The sequence below is a fragment of the Argopecten irradians genome, chromosome 3, assembly GCF_041381155.1.
Source record: "Argopecten irradians isolate NY chromosome 3, Ai_NY, whole genome shotgun sequence".
NCBI lineage: Eukaryota > Metazoa > Mollusca > Bivalvia > Pectinida > Pectinidae > Argopecten > Argopecten irradians.
In genome coordinates, this window is record NC_091136.1 from 18,089,681 (window position 1) to 18,109,016 (window position 19,336).

The 19,336-nt window shown below is 35.6% G+C and overlaps 1 protein-coding gene across 2 annotated transcripts in view; it reads left to right on the plus strand.

Moving 5' to 3' along the window:
* Window positions 1-656: 656 nt before the first annotated feature.
* Window positions 657-19,336, plus strand: part of LOC138317709 (ABC transporter G family member 20-like) — a 38,461-nt gene continuing 19,781 nt past the window's right edge. Inside the window, exons 1-10 of one of the 2 annotated variants that reach the window (XM_069259564.1) lie at window positions 657-750; window positions 4,919-5,049; window positions 9,753-9,912; window positions 11,132-11,286; window positions 14,205-14,312; window positions 15,050-15,149; window positions 15,451-15,525; window positions 16,239-16,313; window positions 18,193-18,301; window positions 18,908-19,016. In XM_069259564.1, coding sequence (XP_069115665.1) covers window positions 742-750; window positions 4,919-5,049; window positions 9,753-9,912; window positions 11,132-11,286; window positions 14,205-14,312; window positions 15,050-15,149; window positions 15,451-15,525; window positions 16,239-16,313; window positions 18,193-18,301; window positions 18,908-19,016 — 1,031 coding nt within the window. In that variant the 5' untranslated portion in view covers window positions 657-741. Of the gene's footprint in view, window positions 751-3,413; window positions 3,658-4,918; window positions 5,050-9,752; window positions 9,913-11,131; window positions 11,287-14,204; window positions 14,313-15,049; window positions 15,150-15,450; window positions 15,526-16,238; window positions 16,314-18,192; window positions 18,302-18,907; window positions 19,017-19,336 lie in introns of those variants that run through there. The other variant, XM_069259565.1, reaches the window with a different exon arrangement.

Here is a 19,336-nt window from a genome sequence, read left to right on the forward strand (position 1 = left end):
CGTACCTTGTTCCGTTCGTGAGAAAAAGTGTTAAGAAGGTTTCGTGGAAATAATAAGAATAATAAGAAAAAACAGAACAATAACAATATGGATTTCCATCCTGATGGAAATCCCTAATAATAAGAAAAAACAGAACAAAAACAATAGGGATTTCCATCCTGAATGGAAATCCCTAATTCCACTAGTAATCATTGTATCATTGAATTCATGTAATACTGATATGGATATACAGTGTATACATGTAGAGACTAAAAGCCTGCATCCATTATATGTCGTATTAAATCGTTATGCAACTCTGAGGATTTTAAATAACCCATTTCATGAGTCACTATTTCTGCCATTTTCCAGAGATTTATATAATTCTATTTAAATCTCTGCATTTTCTAAGTGACCTTGGAACTCAACTGAAATTGTTGTACATGTATGTAATTAGATAGCCTTCCGTATTATTCATGTATGTCCAAAAATGAACACTTATAATTAACATCAATTTTTTTAAAGCACTGAAATCCCAAAATTCATTTTCCCTTCACTTCAAGTCGAATGAATTAAAGTCTAATGTCTGGTTGCATTTTTGTATTAAAATTGTGTGTATATTTAAAGTAGGCCTAATGATGCGGATATTAAAAATCGATCCGTTTTTAAATTTAGCTGTCGTATGGCACTTCCTGTTTCAACCCGTGTGTTTGTTTATATTGTTTTGTCCTAGTTTCAAAGCTGATGTAACTCTACCACAACAAGATGATACAGGTTTGTTATAAAATACATGTATATATTTGAAGGCGCACAGTATACGTATACATCGATACAAAATATACAGTATATAGAGCGATTACCTGTTCTCGCCGATTGAGTGATTACACAACAGTTGTGATCATGTAAGCTTAACGTTAGGCAGATCTCACCGACACAACAGTTGCAGGTCTAGGTGTGTAGATATCTTTATATGCATACAGATTGCTATAGTCAACTTGTATGTAGTGATTATCGGTCATGTGCTTCTCTATCTGACTAGAAAAATATGTTGTGAAATTGAACATAGGGCCTACAAATATTGTAAAATTCAACTGACAGATATTATTTTCTATCTGAAATTGATGGACTGATGATCATGATTAAAAAAATATCAACAAAAACCGAAAAAAAACAAACTGATCAGTGTTTAAAAAACAAATTAATCTGAATTTTTTGAAAGTGGCCTAAATCTTCAAATTGTCTCAAATTGTGTCATGAAACTTTTTTTATATAGTATAACGGGAGTTTGACGTTCTGTCAATAATAATTATATGGTAAGAATATAATATGACTGAAGGCAAGGCCTTAAAGGGCGTCGCCAGATGTTTCAGTAAGCATTAATTATACAGTGTTAAAAGTTCAATATATATATAATAGAACCAAATTTTCTGATTAGTTTTGATTCATATATGTTCACAATCTATCTTTGTCCCAAATTAAACCCCCCCATTTGAGAAGGAAACCTACATAAGAGAAGAAAGAATTTTTTTTCCGTAACAACTAGATATGCCATTTTTGGTCAAGTGAGTGTATTGGACGGGAGTCTATCACTTGAACGCTTGCAAATAAAGAGCATCAGCACTGAGCTTCTGCCAGATGAAGATTACATTCGTCGGATGTTATAAGCGTTAACATTGAATCGCTTGATTATATAATCAGCTTACTTCAAGATTCGCATTCACGCTGCTGGGATTTTTTACAGTGGATAAAAAAATGGCGTCCGCAAACTGAAGCTGTCAGTGTGTAGGATTGAATTTTGAAGATAGTGTTTTTTCTTATATTTTCATATATGCGTTACCTTAGAAGTGCTTCGGGCACGAAGGGCTGCGCCCTTATAAAAAAATACCCCGTTATACTATATAAAAACATATATATCATAGCGTTACCTCATTTTGGGGTATCCTGTAAATCGGGGTATTTTTGTTGAACTTGCGCAAATGCACCTGCAGCGTACTCATTACTTGGTTATTTTCATCTATTAGTTGCCGAGGCTAAATCAAGTAAATGAAAATAGTTGCTCTTGGCCACAAAAGTATCTTTTAAGCTTCAAAATCATTCGCAAATGTAAATATACACATTTTAACTAATACTTATTTTTGCTTCAGTTCAAATGCCTAGATTTATGTAAAATCCCCGAAAATCCAGGATATGAACAGACAACACATGTTAAGTGTCCTTTCCCCTATTGGATTTGACCAATCACCAAGCAAATTTGTGCAGAAGCATTGAAGTGCCGTCCGTTATGAACTTTTTCAGCGTTTGCAGAAATAACAACACGAAAGTTTGAAGTTTCTAATAAATACAAATTCAGAAATTGATTTGTACTTATTTTACTTGATTATAATTAATTTTTCTTTGTTTTCATACCAAATCTGGCTTTCTGATTGGCCAAAATTTTTTTGCATACCACTATGAAAAAAAAATCGGAGAATGGTGGAAACCCCGACGTTACCGTGACGTCACAATAGAGACATTGACGTTGCGTATTGATTCGGAAAAAAGAATCCCTTGAAAAACCACTATAATGTTACATTTAAACATACTTCATTTTATCAAATAGAGTATAAAATGAATTATAAAATTAATTTTAAGTATTGATGTCACTATTTTTTAATTTTATCGGGTTATGAAAAAAAACTTTTGTGAGAATCCGCTACGCGGATTCACACAGTTTGCAAACATTTTTTTTTTTCATACCCCGATAAAATTAAAAAATAGTGACATCAATGCTTAAATGGATAAAATATGTTTTCAATGCTTAGATATATTTAGTTTCAACTTCTTTTATTCATTGTTAGGTCTCACCGACACCAAAAAAAAAAGTTTGCAATATAGGTATTTAGCTGAGTATATTCGCCCATGCCTGTAATGATGTTCTCACTAAACATGTCTGTATATAAACCGTTAGATATGAAATTTTTAGCATATGAAGTATATCTTACTTTAACGTCTTTGATGTTTGCGTGAATAGAATCGAAAGTATGACTCATATGGGAGAACTCATATGGGAGATTGACTCCTATATGCAAATATACAGTTGTCTATTTACAACCTGGCGTAAACAACAACAACCATATTATACCATTTACAAACGTATTTCACCCAGGTTTTATTCTTATCTCGGAAAATTACATGTTAATGTAGTAATACCTCAAAACTGGGGATGGACTGGTAGTATATAATAGGGGTATTTTGATATATCTATATTATATATTATTGACGGATCGTCAAACTCCTGTGCATGATTCAACTGAACAAGGTGTAGATTTATAAGGGAACAGGATTTCTCACTGTCTCTTAATTTACACTACTAAACGGTTTTTTCCCAAGAGTAGGAAAGGTTATTGAAACTGTGTCAGTGCAAATCGTAAATATTTAGATTAGATTAACCTGTTTGTTTGTAGTTGTCGCTCATTCAGGACAGGTAGTCATGTGCACATAGCACAGTTGAGTACATTAAATATTGTAAGATGATATACATGGAGATATGTGGACAGATTATTATTTGGATTTCTATTCACTTGTGTGGAATATTTATTTTGACAAACATCTAAATGACAGCTTAGAGGAATTGAGATGTTTTCTTACTAAAACAAGCCCTATACTGCATTACTGGTGACGACTTTGTTTACATATTAGCAGGTGATACATACACAGTGGACAACTGCTAGTGTATATGTAAATGTATAGATTGAGCGCATGTGTGTCGATTCAAACGCTTTATATATGGGTCAGTATGGGCAATGGAATGTAAAACAAAAGTGACTGTCCTCGACAGGGGAATGTCTCATAAATGATTCTTGAAATACAATTATACTTATTTTTTTTAATCATTTTGATATTTTTTACTTGCATTGTCAGTTTTGATAAAGAAAATGTCATGTCATTATGTCAGATTACACAAAGATCTGGATTTTACAAGTTCTACTCTATACTATATTATGAATCTACTATTTCATTGATTTGCATCTATATAGTGACTCTAGAATGACACTTACTATATTCGACCCAATAAGTGCCCATGTCCCTATAAGTGCCCCTCCCACTTTTGAGGCCTCTATTTCAATTGTCGCTGCATAAATTAAGACCAAAACTGTAAATTAGGTTTGCACTAATTTTGTCTGAATTTTTAAAAGCCCTTGGCGCTTATTTTTATTGGGTCGAATACGGTATGTACAATGTACAATAGCTTTACCTGTTCTAGTCATTTAAGTTCACAGGCATCAATTAAGCAGAAATTAATTTTTCGTACTACATAAAAATGATGATATTCTGGACTTAAATCCAGGAGTTACTATCAATATTATTATTGATATAGAACCTATTTGATACATGCAGATCTTTAGGATGGCTCTGGCCTTGGAATACATGTGTAATTGTCAAGATTTTGAAAAATTTACTTTTTTTATAGGTTGTAGAGATATGATGACAATGTACCAATACAACATGGTTAAAAAACAATTTGCCGCAGATAAGTCCCACTTCCTGTGATTGTAATGTCACATGATTTAATCACAACAAAATCTGATGTCACATTCACTAAAAGGTGGGACTAATTGACGGAAAATCATACTTAACCTGGTAAAGTTTACCAATATCATTACAGTATCTCGAAATCAACACTGTTTACGCTGGGTATTCCATAAATGGGGTCTTTCTCAGATAAAGTGCATTCCCCTAATGCTATTGGAACAGGCTTTCAGAAAAAAGGGGGTCCTGTTTATTTTCTATGCTATTATAAGGTAAAGTTTACCACTGCCTGAGTTATGCAGTTACACTTAAGGCCAATCTCATGGTTACTTTTAATGTTTAGAGTGACCTCCTTTGAAATAAAAAATACATTTGCCGAGATGACTTAATAATCTGATGAGATTTTATTTCAGTTTTGTTTACTGTCCTGTAGGTGATGGCGGATCAGACCATAACTAGGTCAGGGGAGTACACAGTCTGGGCACGGGGATTGTCTAAACGCTACGGAAAGAAAGAAGATCCAGTGTTACAGAGCCTCTCTATGACAGTCAGGAGAGGTACCATGTAGGTGGTATTATGTAACTTATAGGCTTAAAATAAGATTTTGTATGTTTCCCCTTCTCGACCCAAAACACCCCTACCCAAAATATTTTATATATTGGCATCTTCCATACCAAAAATATTTTGTCATTTCTGGATTGAAATTTTTTTGTTAACTTTCAAATTACTTTTAATTGCATGTCTATCATTTTATTTTTATAATACCACATTCGACCCAATAAGCGCCCATGTCCCTATAAGCTCCCCTCCCCCTTTTTGAGGCCTCGATTTCAATTGTCCACGCATAACAAAGACCAAAACTATACAAAACTGTATAGATTTGCAGTAATTTCGTCTTATTAGCACCTTTTCATTTTTCAATTTTTCAAACGCCCTGGGCGCTTATTGGGTCGAATACGGTAGTTTTGTTTATGTACTTAGGCAAAAAAAAATGTCTGTTTAGGGTTACCGACCGGCCCTTATTTTTACCCCCGACCCTATTTTTAGCTCACCTGGTCCGAAGGACCAAGGTGAGCTTATGCCATACCGTGGCGTCCGTCGTCCGTCGTCCGTCCGTTCGTCCGTCCGTCCGTCCGTCAACAATCGACTTCTTCTCCATAACCGCTGGTCGGATTTCAACAAAACTTGACTGGTAACATCCTTATGGGCTACTAACTGAAAATTGTACAAATGATGGGGCTGACCCCCCAGGGGCCTGAGGAGCGGGGCCAAAAGGGGTCAATTTGGCTATTTCCATATAAACGACTTCTTCTCTGAAACCAAGCATGGGATAGCACCCATAATGCAATGGTAGCATCCTTATAGGGTGGGGATTCAAAATTGTACAAATGATGGGGCTGACCCCCCAGGGGCCTTAGGAGCGGGGTCAAATGGCGTCAATTTGGCTATTTCCATATAAACGACTTCTTCTCTGAAACCAAGCATGGGATAGCACCCATAATGCAATGGTAGCATCCTTATAGGGTGGGGATTCAAAATTGTACAAATGATGGGGCTGACCCCCCGGGTTGCCTGAGGGGCGGGGTCAAATGGGGTCAATTTGGCTATTTCCATATAAACGACTTCTTCTCTGAAACCAAGCATGGGATAGCACCCATAATGCAATGGTAGTATTGTTATAGGGTGGGGATTCAAAATTGTACAAATGATGGGGCTGACCCCCCGGGGGCCTGAGGGGCGGGGTCAAAAGGGGTCAATTTGGCTATTTCCATATAAACGACTTCTTCTCTGAAACCAAGCATGGGATAGCACCCATAATGCAATGGTAGTATTGTTATAGGGTGGGGATTCAAAATTGTACAAATGATGGGGCTGAACCCCCGGGGGCCTGAGGGGCGGGGTCAAATGGGGTCAATTTGGCTATTTCCATATAAACGACTTCTTCTCTGAAACCAAGCATGGGATAGCACCCATAATGCAATGGTAGCATCCTTATAGGGTGGGGATTCAAAATTGTACTAATGATGGGGCTGACCCCCCGGGGGCCTGAGGGGCGGGGTCAAATGGGGTCAATTTGGCTATTTCCATATAAACAACTTCTTCTCTGAAACTAAGCATGAGATAGCACTCATAATGCAATGGTAGTATCTTTATAGGTTGGGGATTCAAAATTGTACAAATGATGTGGCTGACCCCCGGGGGGCCTGAGGGGTGGGGTCAAATGGGGCCAATTTGGCTATTTCCATATAAACGATTTCTCTGAAACTAAGCACGGTATAGCACCCATAATACAATGGTAGTATCCTTATAGTATGGGGATTCAAAATTGTGCAAATGATAGGGCTGACCCCCCGGGGGCCTGAGGGGCGGGGCCAAAGTGGTCAATTTCCATATAAATGACTTTTTCTCTGCAACTTAACATGGGATTACGCTCATAATTCAATGGTTACATCCTTATAGGGTTTGGATTCAAAATTTTGCAAATGATGGGGCTGACCCCCCGGGGGCCTGAAGGGTGGGGTCAAAAGGGGTCAATTTAGCTATTTCCATATAAACGACTTCTTCTCTGCAACTAAGAATGGAAGAGCACTTATAATGCAATGGTAGCATCCTTATAGGGTTGGGATTTGAAATTGTACAAATGATAGGGCTGACCCCCGGGGCCTTAGACGGCAATAGATGCGAGGTCAAAAGGTCAATTAGGCTACTATTTTCATATAAATTACTTTGTCTCTGAACCTATGTATTGGATAGCATATTTGTATGGTATCAATAGCATCATTGTATGGTTGTGATTCAAAATTAAACTTTGGGAGTCAATTTTGCTTATTTTTCTAATTGTCAGAGTCTTGTGATAATTACTAACAAAAAACCAGGTGAGCGATACAGGCCCTCTGGGCCTCTTGTTTAATAGTTTTACTCTAAGCCAATCTGAACTTTTAATACCTTCTTTCTTAGTCAAATCTCCATTTATTCATTGTTAAATAGAGAGTCAAGAGTGAAAGACACTAATGTTTAATCATTTTATTGATAAACAGGAGCCATATATCTGTTTAGTAAACAGCTCACTACCAGGAGGTATATGCATCTGAACTTGACAAAAACATATATATATAAAAAAAATCCTACTTACCGACCCTATTTTTTTGCCAATGTAACCCCACACAGACATATTTTTTTTTTGCCTTATAATACATTTTATATTTCATAATTTTCAGTTTTGGAATAAAGAATAATAACTTTGTATATTTGTTTTTTATAAACGAAATTTTTTTTTTGATTACTTACCTTCCCAAAATTGTCTGGTATGGGTCGGTAAAGGGGAAGCAAACAAATTATTAGGGCTGGCCTGATATAGATATGAAATCATTATTCAGGTCACGGTATTTTACTCTTTTCATTCCAACTGAGGAATAATGTTATGTAAGGTAATTATATAGATACCTATGTTATGCAAGTTTAGGTAAAGATGTTCAAGTCATGTTAATAGTCTGAGAAGGTTTTTAATTGAATTTTAGTCAAGAGCAGATGGGTTTGCAGTGTATAATACATGTATTAGTCATTATAATAAACTTTAAATATTTTACCCAATGTGCCCCAGAGGTAAAGGATAAATATAGCTTAATACCTGAGGCCTATGAAGGTCCACTGCGTTTCTGAAACAAAAATAAAGTTTGTCATATAATAACAATTATAATGTTTCAACATTTATATGTATAGCCTAAAACAAACTTAAAACAAACACCATTTGTTAATAGTGTAGGTTAATTTCACTGTTTTGCTGTGTCCTGCAATGATGTAAATTTCTACACCTATAGCTACTGTGGTAGAGAGGTGTATGAACACCAGATACAATTTGCATGACCTTAATAATCCAGCATTATATATATAAACATTGAACTACATTCAGTTGGCAATTATGAGAGAATGAATGCCAACTGGATAGCAGCAAATTTAATGAAGTATGCTAGCTAGCACTAATCATGAATAATTCATGAACATTCATGAGCTATTCCTGAACTATTCATCAATAATTTATGAGCTAAGTTCATGAACATTCATTCATGAATGTTCTTGAACATTAAATGGCCTAATGGAAATAATAAATACATAGCATATTCATGCAAAGTTACTGAACTTGTTCATGAAATGTTAATGAATATTTAGTTCATAAACAGGTTCATGAACAGTTCATAATCATGAACAGATTCATGAACACTTGATGAACTGTTCATAAAAGTTCATGAATTATTCATGAACATTAAATGGCCAACTGAAAATAGTAAACAATGCTTTATGAACAAATTGATGACAGTTCATGAATATTTAGTTCATGAACAGTTCATTAATTCTGAACAGTTCATGAACTACATCATAACCAGTTCATGAACTGCATCATTACCAGTTCAATAATGTATCAAAATTTGTAATGAATTACAACTGCAATAACCATACTTTAATGTTGAAAAAATATCATTAAAATGTCTCAATGCACTGACATGGTTTTTTCCAAGCAATAAATTTCCTTTTTAGGAGAAAATGGCAAACTCATAGTACTAATTATAAATTGATGTCATAATAACCTACATTACATACAATATAAGAAATTATTGTTTAGTGTGTTTTGTTTTTAAAGAGAGTTAAAAAATATTCCTTTGATAGCAACTACAGTATATAAGTGCAAGCTTAAAGGCCCTTTGGGTCCAGCTGTTTCCCCTTCTATGTACCCCTCCCTATCCCCACTAAATATGGCCTTAATTGAGACCATGGTTAATCCTTAATCTCAGTGTGTAAATTGCTTACAAGTGTCTAATTTATAAGCATAATATTATGTACACACATACATTTCAGGTTAATAGCTTGTGAAAGGAAATATGTCCTGGTCCCTTTAAATTACTTTTTACATTTGATAACTTCTGTATCCATAAAATGCTAATACTTATCATTAATATAAAGGACAAGCTACCATCATGTATATCAACTGATTCTGACTACATTGGATAATAAGCATTTCCATGTTTGCTTGGAACGAACATTGTAACATAACAATATACATGATGTCATATTAACCTGAGACGGCAGTTCATAGATTGATGATGGATGCCAATGCGTGAGGTAAGGTTATATAAGTGGGACTGTAGTGAAAATGTAAATAAATGTTTTATGAATGTTCAATATCTACTCCTATACACTTTATTCTGCTAGGCTTCTGGACCCCTTAGACCTTTTGAACTACTCACATGCTTTACATTTGGCTTAATTTACAGATACGGTTTACTGGGACCAAGTGGCTGTGGGAAAACGACCTTGTTGCGTTGTATTGTCGGCCGACTGCTGGTAGACCAAGGTAATTTGGTGGTTCTGGGAGAACAGCCAGGGGCACCGGGACATGGAATACCAGGCAGTTTAGTGGGATACATGCCTCAGGTACTGTAAATGTGGAAATTAATGTGAGGGGAAGTTTACGCTAAATACGTGGAGGTCGCGTGATCATAAAAATTTCCCCCACGCGTAAGATTTTGTATATATATAATAACTTTGTAAAAAAAAAGTATGAAAGTGTATCTATCGCGAAAATAACAACACTGTGAAAGTCGTATCCTTGCAAATCACAAAATTAAGCACTTGCGGAAATATCAATGTCTACCCGGTATTGAGTTGAACAGCTTTTTTTCTCACCCTGTTAACCTTCCATATTTAAAAAAAAATGTGATGCTGTGGCAAAATATTTAATGATGACAATGATTTAAAGTGTATCGGAATTTTACATAGCTTGTCTTTCCCTCAGGGTCAGATTACAACACAGTGAGTGAAAGAACAGAATTTTAAAAGTTGGACACAGATATACAGTCGAGACTGTCTGAGCGACCCCCTATATGTATGGTATTTTACCATTGTTCCTATCTTGGCCTCTATATGATAACTGTAATGATGATAAACTATGCAAAAGAGTTAAGACAAGCTACATATTAAGATCTTTGAACGTTTACATGAAATGTCAAATCAACAGTGTTCACATGTACAGATATATGAAGGTTTAACTGCAGTGTACTATGGTGAGAAAGGCTCTGGGTTCTGTCCCCTGGTGGAAACACACCAAAGTCTATAAAAGTGGTAGTTTTTACTCCTGTTTAGCTTTTTAGGTGTGTTTGATACTATATGCTTCAGTGAGATAGCACTATAAAAAGGCAAGATTTCTACTATCTATAAAGAGGCTTAATACCGACATACGACAGTCTCCTAAAACATGCACACAATTCACACACGCAACACACCACACAGACAGGAGGCTGTCCTTAAGTGAGTCTGGCTGTTAATAAGATGTTAATATAATCAATCATCAATCTATTTCAGGTAAACAATGTTTGGCTGAATGTTATATAGAGAAGAATGAGTGTTTGGCTTTTACTGGTTTAACGTTCTATTAACAGCAAGGGTCATTTAAGGACATGCCAGGTTTGTTGGTGGAGGAAAGCCGGAGTACCCAGAGAAAAACCACCAGTATTAGGCAACTGCCCCACTTGTGATTCAAACTCGCGATCCAGAGGTGGAGGGCTTGTGGTAATATGTCGAGACATCTTAACCACTCGGCCACCGCCGCCCCCAGAGAAAAATGAAGTCAATAAATGTTTTGATGATATTGTAGGAGATGGCACTCTTTAACAAGATGACTATCAGGGAAACACTGTTCTACTTTGGCCGTATACATGGAATGACAAAACAGCATATAGAGGACCGTATAATATTCCTCCTACATTTCCTTACTCTTCCTGATCAAGGCAGAATAGTCGGCACACTCAGGTAAGTTATAGAAATGTCAGGTTAACACTCAGAAAGGTCACAGAAATGTCAGGTTAACACTCAGGTAGGTCACAGAAATGTCAGGTTAACACTCAGGTAAGTCATAGAAATGTCAGGTTAACACTCAGGAAGGTCACAGAAATGTCAGGTTAACACTCAGGAAGGTCACAGAAATGTCAGGTTAACACTCAGGAAGGTCACAGAAATGTCAGGTTAACACTCAGGAAGGTCACAGAAATGTCAGGTTAACACTCAGGTAGGTCATAAAAATGTCAGGTTAACACTCAGGCAGATAATAAAAATGTCAGGTTAACACTCAGGAAGGTCACAGAAATGTCAGGTTAACACTCAGGAAGGTCACAGAAATGTCAAGTTAACACTCAGGTAGGTCACAGAAATGTCAGGTTAACACTCAGGTAAGTCACAGAAATGTCAGGTTAACACTCAGGCAGATCATAAAAATGTCAGGTTAACACTCAGGTAAGTCACAGAAATGTCAGGTTAACACTCAGGTAAGTCACAAAAATGTCAGGTTAACACTCAGGAAGATCATAAAAATGTCAGGTTAACACTCAGGAAGGTCACAGAAATGTCAGGTTAACACTCAGGTAAGTTATAGAAATGTCAGGTAACACTCAGGAAGGTCACAGAAATGTCAGGTTAACACTCAGGTAGGTCACAGAAATGTCCGGTTAACACTCAGGTAGGTCACAGAAATGTCAGGTTAACACTCAGGCAGATAATAAAAATGTCAGGTTAACACTCGGGTAAGTCATAGAAATGTCAGGTTGACACTCAGACAGATCATAAAAATGTCAGGTTAACACTCAGGTAAGTCATTGAAATGTCAGGTTAACACTCAGGTAAGTCATAGAAATGTCAGGTTAACACTCAGGTAAGTCATAGAAATGTCAGGTTAACACTCAGGTAAGTCATAGAAATGTCAGGTTAACACTCAGGAAGGTCATAGAAATGTAAGTTATAGAAATGTCAGGTAACACTCAGGAAGGTCACAGAAATGTCAGGTTAACACTCAGGTAAGTCACAGAAATGTCAGGTTAACACTCAGGAAGGTCACAGAAATGTCAGGTTAACACTCAGGAAGGTCACAGAAATGTCAGGTTAACACTCAGGTAAGTCATAGAAATGTCAGGTTAACACTCAGGTAGGTCACAGAAATGTCAGGTTAACACTCAGGTAGGTCACAGAAATGTCAGGTTAACACTCAGGCAGATAATAAAAATGTCAGGTTAACACTCGGGTAAGTCATAGAAATGTCAGGTTGACACTCAGACAGATCATAAAAATATCAGTCGAACACTCAAGTAGGTCACAGAAATGTCAGTCGAATACTCAGGTAGGTCACAGAAATGTCAGGTTAACACTCAGGTAGATCACAGAAATGTCAAGTTAACGCTTAGGTAGGTCATAGAAATGTCAGTCTAACACTCAAGTAGGTCACAGAATTGTCAGTCAAAACTCAGGTAGGTCACAGAAATGTCAAGTTAACACGCAAGCAGATAGCTTTATATAGCTCACATAGACCTTAGCATAACGCTCAAGGTAGGTCATAGAAATGTCAGGTTAACCCCCAGGTAGGTCACAGAAATGTCAAATTAACACTCAGGCAGATAATGTTTTAGAGCAGAATGGCCCATAGGGTGTTTAAAAAATTGACGAACAAAAAAAAAGTGCTTAAAATATATTTTATTAGTTTTGGTCTTATGCCATGGCAATTAAAAAGATAAATGTATAATTACGGTATACACATTCAATAATCAAGGACAACAACATCATCAGCCCTTTTGATACATATAGCGACCTTATTTATCTAGACCTGAGACTTTCTGGTATAAAATATCCAATGATGAGCTACAACTTTATCATTGGTTACAGGGTCACATGAACTTGGTTGTGTAATTTCCTACAAGGACTTCCCTATAGCCAAGAACCTCAAACTTCTCCCTCTGTCAGTTAGGTTGCTTTTTGTAAAATGTTTTTAAGTCAGGTGAGTAATTTAGCCATTGTCAGTCTCTATTTTTAGCCCACCATCTGATGATGGTGGGCTATTCAAATCGCCTTTCGTCCGTGGTCCGTCGTCCATTCGTCCTTCCGTCCTTCCGTCCGTCCGTTAACAATTCTTGTTACCTCTATTTCTCAGAAAGTACTGAAGGGATCTTTCTCAAATTTCATATGTAGGTTCCCCTAGGACCGGCGGCCATCTTGGATTTTGATAGTTAAAGTTTGTTACCGCTATTTCTCAGAATGTACATTGTACTGAATGGATCTTTCTCAAATTTCATATGTATGTTCCCCTAGGACCCAAGTTGTGCATATTACATTTTGGGACCGATTGGTCAACAAGATGGCTGACCGGCGGCCATCTTGGATTTTGATAGTTAAAGTTTGTTACCGCTAATTCTCAGAAAGTAGTAAAGGAATGTTTCTCAAATTTCATATGTAGATTCCCCTAGGACCCTAGTTGTGCATACAACATTTTGGAATTGATCGGTCAACAAGATGGCCGACTGGCGGCCATCTTGGATTTAGATAGTTAAAGTTTGTAACTGCTATTTCTCCGAAAGTACTGAAGGGATGTTTCTCAAATGTCATATGTAGATTCCCCTAGGACCCCAGTTGTGCATATTGCATTTTGGGACCTATCGGTGAACAAGATGGCCAACCTGTGGCCATCTTGGATTTCACCGCTGATTCTCAGAAAGGAATGAAGCGATCTGTCTTATGTCATATGTTGTATATTTGAAAAAAGTTTGAAAAGCAGGGAAAAGATCATTCTTTCCATTGTCAGACATAGATCATTTTATGGTGGGCGTCAAGATCCCTCTGGGATCTCTTGTTAATGTTAATGGGATTATTTATGCAAATTTTTAACGAGTCCTCATTTTTCTGATCTGCAGTGGAGGACAGAAGAGGCATGTATCTTTTGCTGTTGCTCTTTTACATGAGCCAGAGCTTCTGATTCTAGATGAACCAACAGTGGGCGTGGATCCACTTCTGCGTGAACGGTGAGTTTTTACATTTACATTTTACATTTACATAACTTTTAAAACAGCTGTTTTAACACATGTTGAATCTATGTGCACAGTTTTAATATTAATTGCTTGCCTATATAAGCATACATTGTTGAAATAAGGATGAATAGATATATGTGGCTCTACAAACTGTTCAAAAGATCCTCGGATGACCAGGGGCCAGTTTGACGAATATTCCTGAACATAAGCAGTAATAAAAGTTACCCGGATAAGGAAAGTTTCTGGAAAAAAAAATCCTGAATTTCTGATGTAAAGCTTTCAACATCATACTTTATGTTGTCCTAGTAACAGCCATTGTGATTTAAGGTCTATGTACCAGGTTTGTCGGTGGAGGAAAACCACTTATCAAGATCAGCAGTCAGTACCTGACAACTGCCCCACATGCGAGCCGGGTTTTATTAGTTAAACGTCATATAAATAGCCAGGGTCATGTAAGGATGTACCAGATTTGTTGGTGGAGGAAAGCTGGAGTAACAGGAGAAAAACCACCTACCAGCAGTCAGTTCCTGCCAACTTCCCCACATGAGAGTTGGGTTTTATAAGTTTAACGTCCCCCCACCCACCCACCCCCCACCCCCCATAGTACATTCAATCTAAGGGTCCTTGACCATTTTCTTTCCAATGAAGAATATTAGTTTGTTTCCTTAGGTGAAGGTATCTTTGTAAAACTAGAGCAAGATAAGCTAGAACGAATGTTTTTCTTTTTGTAGCATTTGGGAACATTTAGTAAAAATTGCAGGGCAAGACGGCTTAAAAACAACAATTATCATCACCACACATTATATAGAGGAAGCCAGGCAAGCTAACACGGTATGAATGACATGATTCAAATTAAAATATTATAGCTATAATAAATATGTTAGTTTAAAAAAAAAAAAAAAAAGAAGCAAGCAAAAAACTCCATTTATTCTGATCCATAAATCAATTAAATAGCAAAAAATTAAATTAAAAGCATTCGGGAAATGTTACACCTTACACCTTCAGGTAAATAAACCTTCATATCATACTGCAACCAGGCCCATAACTGAATAATAATACTGAAATCCTGAATGTCTATTTACAAGTCTTTCTCTTGTGAACAACTGAGATTTTTATCTTTTTTTATCACCAGGTTGGGTTGATGCGAGGAGGCAGGTTGTTAGCTGAGGAGGAACCAAACGTGCTTATCCAACAACACCACATAAATGTAAGAAATACACCCAATCATGTTGACTTCTAATCCAGGAATGTTATTTTATTATGTGTTTCAGTACTAAGAAATGTAAAAAAAAGTGTCCTACTCTTTCATGGAATGTCTTTGAGGAACATTTCTCAAATTATATAATGAGCTTTAAATTTGTAGGTTTTACTGGCACTGTAAAATGTTCCATACTGTGTAGGACACTGTTTTTTTTCTAATGCCCCTGATTGCAGCAAATCTAATTCTTTCTGTGTTGGTATTAGCATACGTAGTTACAGAAGGTGATTACCAACACCAGAAAACATTGTCCAATTCATCAATTAGACATCAGAAAATAAAAATAAATCTTCAATACGAGTATTAAGTTGCTCAAATGCCATAGATAACAGGATTTTATCGGCATTTTGCAAGAATGTGTCTTTTATCAAATTTGTTGCTAAGATTACCTTATATGTGTTCTTGTCAAGATGTTTTTTTAGAAGAAAAAGAAAATTATGATTGCATGCTTTTTGCTTGTGAAATTTTGGTGCTGTGCGTTCGGTATTAAACAAATTATTAAACTTTGAAAAGTGTAACATAATTTATGGGACACCCTGTATTAACTCATTGAGACTGGTCAGTGACTGCTAGTTAATAACTGCAATGATAATTTGATCACTCTGAAAAACTATCATTCATGTACATTTGGCATTGGCCTAATAACTTTTCCTTATTCCCAGAGTCTTGAAGCAGTTTTTCTGAAACTGTGTCAAAATGACACTATGGATGAATTTGAAGATGAAGATACAAGGAAGGTAAGACTACATAAACTCTTGGTTGTGTGTTTCTGTGTAATATCCTTCCACAAAACTCATTCACCCCTGAAAACTCACTTGAACTCGTCTGATTCAAAGGGTGGAGCAGTTCATTATGGAACTTTGGGGGTGACTGAGTTACTAGTTGTTGATTTGGAGTTGTTGTTAATGATACTTGACATTATATGTATAATTTTACCTACTGTAAGCCAACTTTCATTTTCGTGGAGACAAATTTTCGCGAATATTACGATCCAAGAAGATTCGCAAAAATTTGTCTCCACGAATTATCATCTACATCACAGTCATTGATAGTAATTTTTTTTTCGTTTGATTTTGCAATCCACGAAAGTTGGTTCGTGCGAACTTGTTTTGAAATGAAATTTGTAAAATAAAATATCCGCAAAAGAAATCTCAGGTTCACAGTAAGTCCGTCCGACCCTGTTTCTAACTTAAGTTCATCATAATTCAACACAACATTATGCATCTTGCTAATTTAATTATAATTCTAAATGTATTTCATGGAGTTTAGCAACCGTTTAAGTGGAAACAGGAGTACTATTTTATATGTTTGTGTCTATTGTATGTCATGATACCGAGACACAGGGCATGGACAAGTGTTTAGGCAGGTTTTGTTATTTCATATGTTTATCACATGAGAGAAAATGAACTTGTTGTTTGAATTCAATACTTGGATCATATGCTTAGTATAGAATTCAATACTTGGATCATATGTTTAGTATATAATGCTGAATCAATACTTGGATCATATGCTTAGTATAGAATTCAATACTTGGATCATATGTTTAGAATATAATGCTGAATCAATACTGGGATCATGTGTTTAGTATAGAATTCAATACTTGAATCATATGCTTAGAATAGAATTCAATTCTGGGATCATATATGCTTAGTATAGAATTCAATACTTGGATCATATGTTTAGTATATAATTCAATACGTGGATCATATGCTTAGTATAGAATTCAATACTTGGATCATATGCTTAGTATAGAATTCAATACTAGGATCATATGTTTATCATAGAATTCAATTCTAGGATCATATGTTTAGTATAGAATTCAATGCTGGGATCATGTGTTTAGTATAGAATTCAATACTTGGATCATATGTTTAGTATAGAATTCAATACTGGGATCATATGTTTAGTATAGAATTCAATACTGGGATCATATGTTTAGTATATAATTCAATACTTAGATCATATGTTTAGTATAGAATTCAATACTTGGATCATATGTTTAGTATAGAATTCAATACTGGGATCATATGTTTAGTATAGAATTCAATACTTGGATCAAATGTTTAGTATAGAATTCAATACTTGGATCATATGTTTAGTATAGAATTCAATTCTGGGATCATGTGTTTAGTATAGAATGCAATACTTGGATCATATGTTTATTTTATAATTCAATACTTGGATCATATGTTTAGTATATAATTCAATTCTGGGATCATGTGTTTGGTATAGAATTCAATACTTGGATCATATGTTTAGTATAGAATTCAATACTTGGATCATAGATTTAGTATAGAATTCAATTATAGGATCATGGGATTAGTATAGAATTCAGTACTGGCATCATATGTTTAACATGGTTAAGTATTCTCGGAAAAAAATGCAGAATTTGCACCATGATATGTTTTACCTGAAAAAAGTTGGCGAGTAGAAAAAATAATGGACATGATCCAACGTTGCTTGCTTTAGTTTGTTTTCAATTTGCCTTTTAAATGCAGTATACATATTCTATTGTGATCTTTATTGTTATAAAAGTGCAAATCTGTTTCAAAAATTGAGTTAAAAAATCTTATAGTGTACAATGTCATATTTATCATGATATTTCTGGCTTTGTAGGGCCATACGGTTCAGGTACGATCTGTTGTAGCAGGGGAGAGAACTCCACTTCTTGCCAGGAACAGTGATGTTGTAGATACCATAGATAGCACAGATACAGACCCTATAGGTAAGTTAACAGATATCTATTTCAAGGCCCAATACCTTTCGGAAATGCCTTTTGATTTTTGAAATGGGAATGCAGAACCAGAGAGAATTACAAAAAAAGAGTTGCATATTAAGTTATTAGCTTATGGTCGATTAATACTGCAATAAACTTATCATCACCTTCTGAACAATTTAGTTGATAAAAAATAAATGTTGATTTTCATAATAGTTAAGGGTCGTCTTATGTTTCCTGTCGTCCTAATTACTGCGCGCTAGTTGATTATCACTGCTCCAGACGGCAACACAGCGAAACAAATCTTCATTGTTAATATAAATTACACACACAATCTTGCATTTGTTTGGTGTTGTAACTTCATCTTAGATCATCAATATAAATTTTCTTATATGTAATTAGTATTTTTAAAGAATTTTTGCTTTGGAAAGGTAGTGGGCCTTTAAGTATCGCCATATTATATATGATATAGGTAAAGTTTAATTCCCAAATTTACTTTGATGACAAAATTCTCAAAAAAGTAAATAGCATGTGAAAGAAAGTTGGTTAACGGTATAGGTTGATTGTTTTGAAACTGCACATGATATGTACAAATTGTGCAACTTTGTTTAACAGATGAACAGATCTCCATTAAAGCAGCCAGTTGTAACTGTGGTCTTCCTAGCGGCAAAAACATCTATGCTCAGTTTCTGAAAAATCTAACTCTTATGAAGCGCAATATTGGGTAAGTTGGCTGTTGAAAACATAATTCAAAATTACTTGTGGATTTTGTAATTCTAATCATTAAAATAATCTTTTCATTTAAACTTCTTGATTTTGGGGTCGGAAATTTAATGAAAAAGATCACATATTCACTGATACTTGGGGACATGTATATTCAGTGATACTCAGAATGCTTGTCACAATTACAGTAGTTGACTTCTTTAATTCTATTGATAGTTCTTAGCATCCTGATTGACTCCTGATATGATTTAATGATTACAGTTCCAAATATTGACCAGCTCATATCTTTATTTATCACATAACTGGCCCATTCAGCCATGT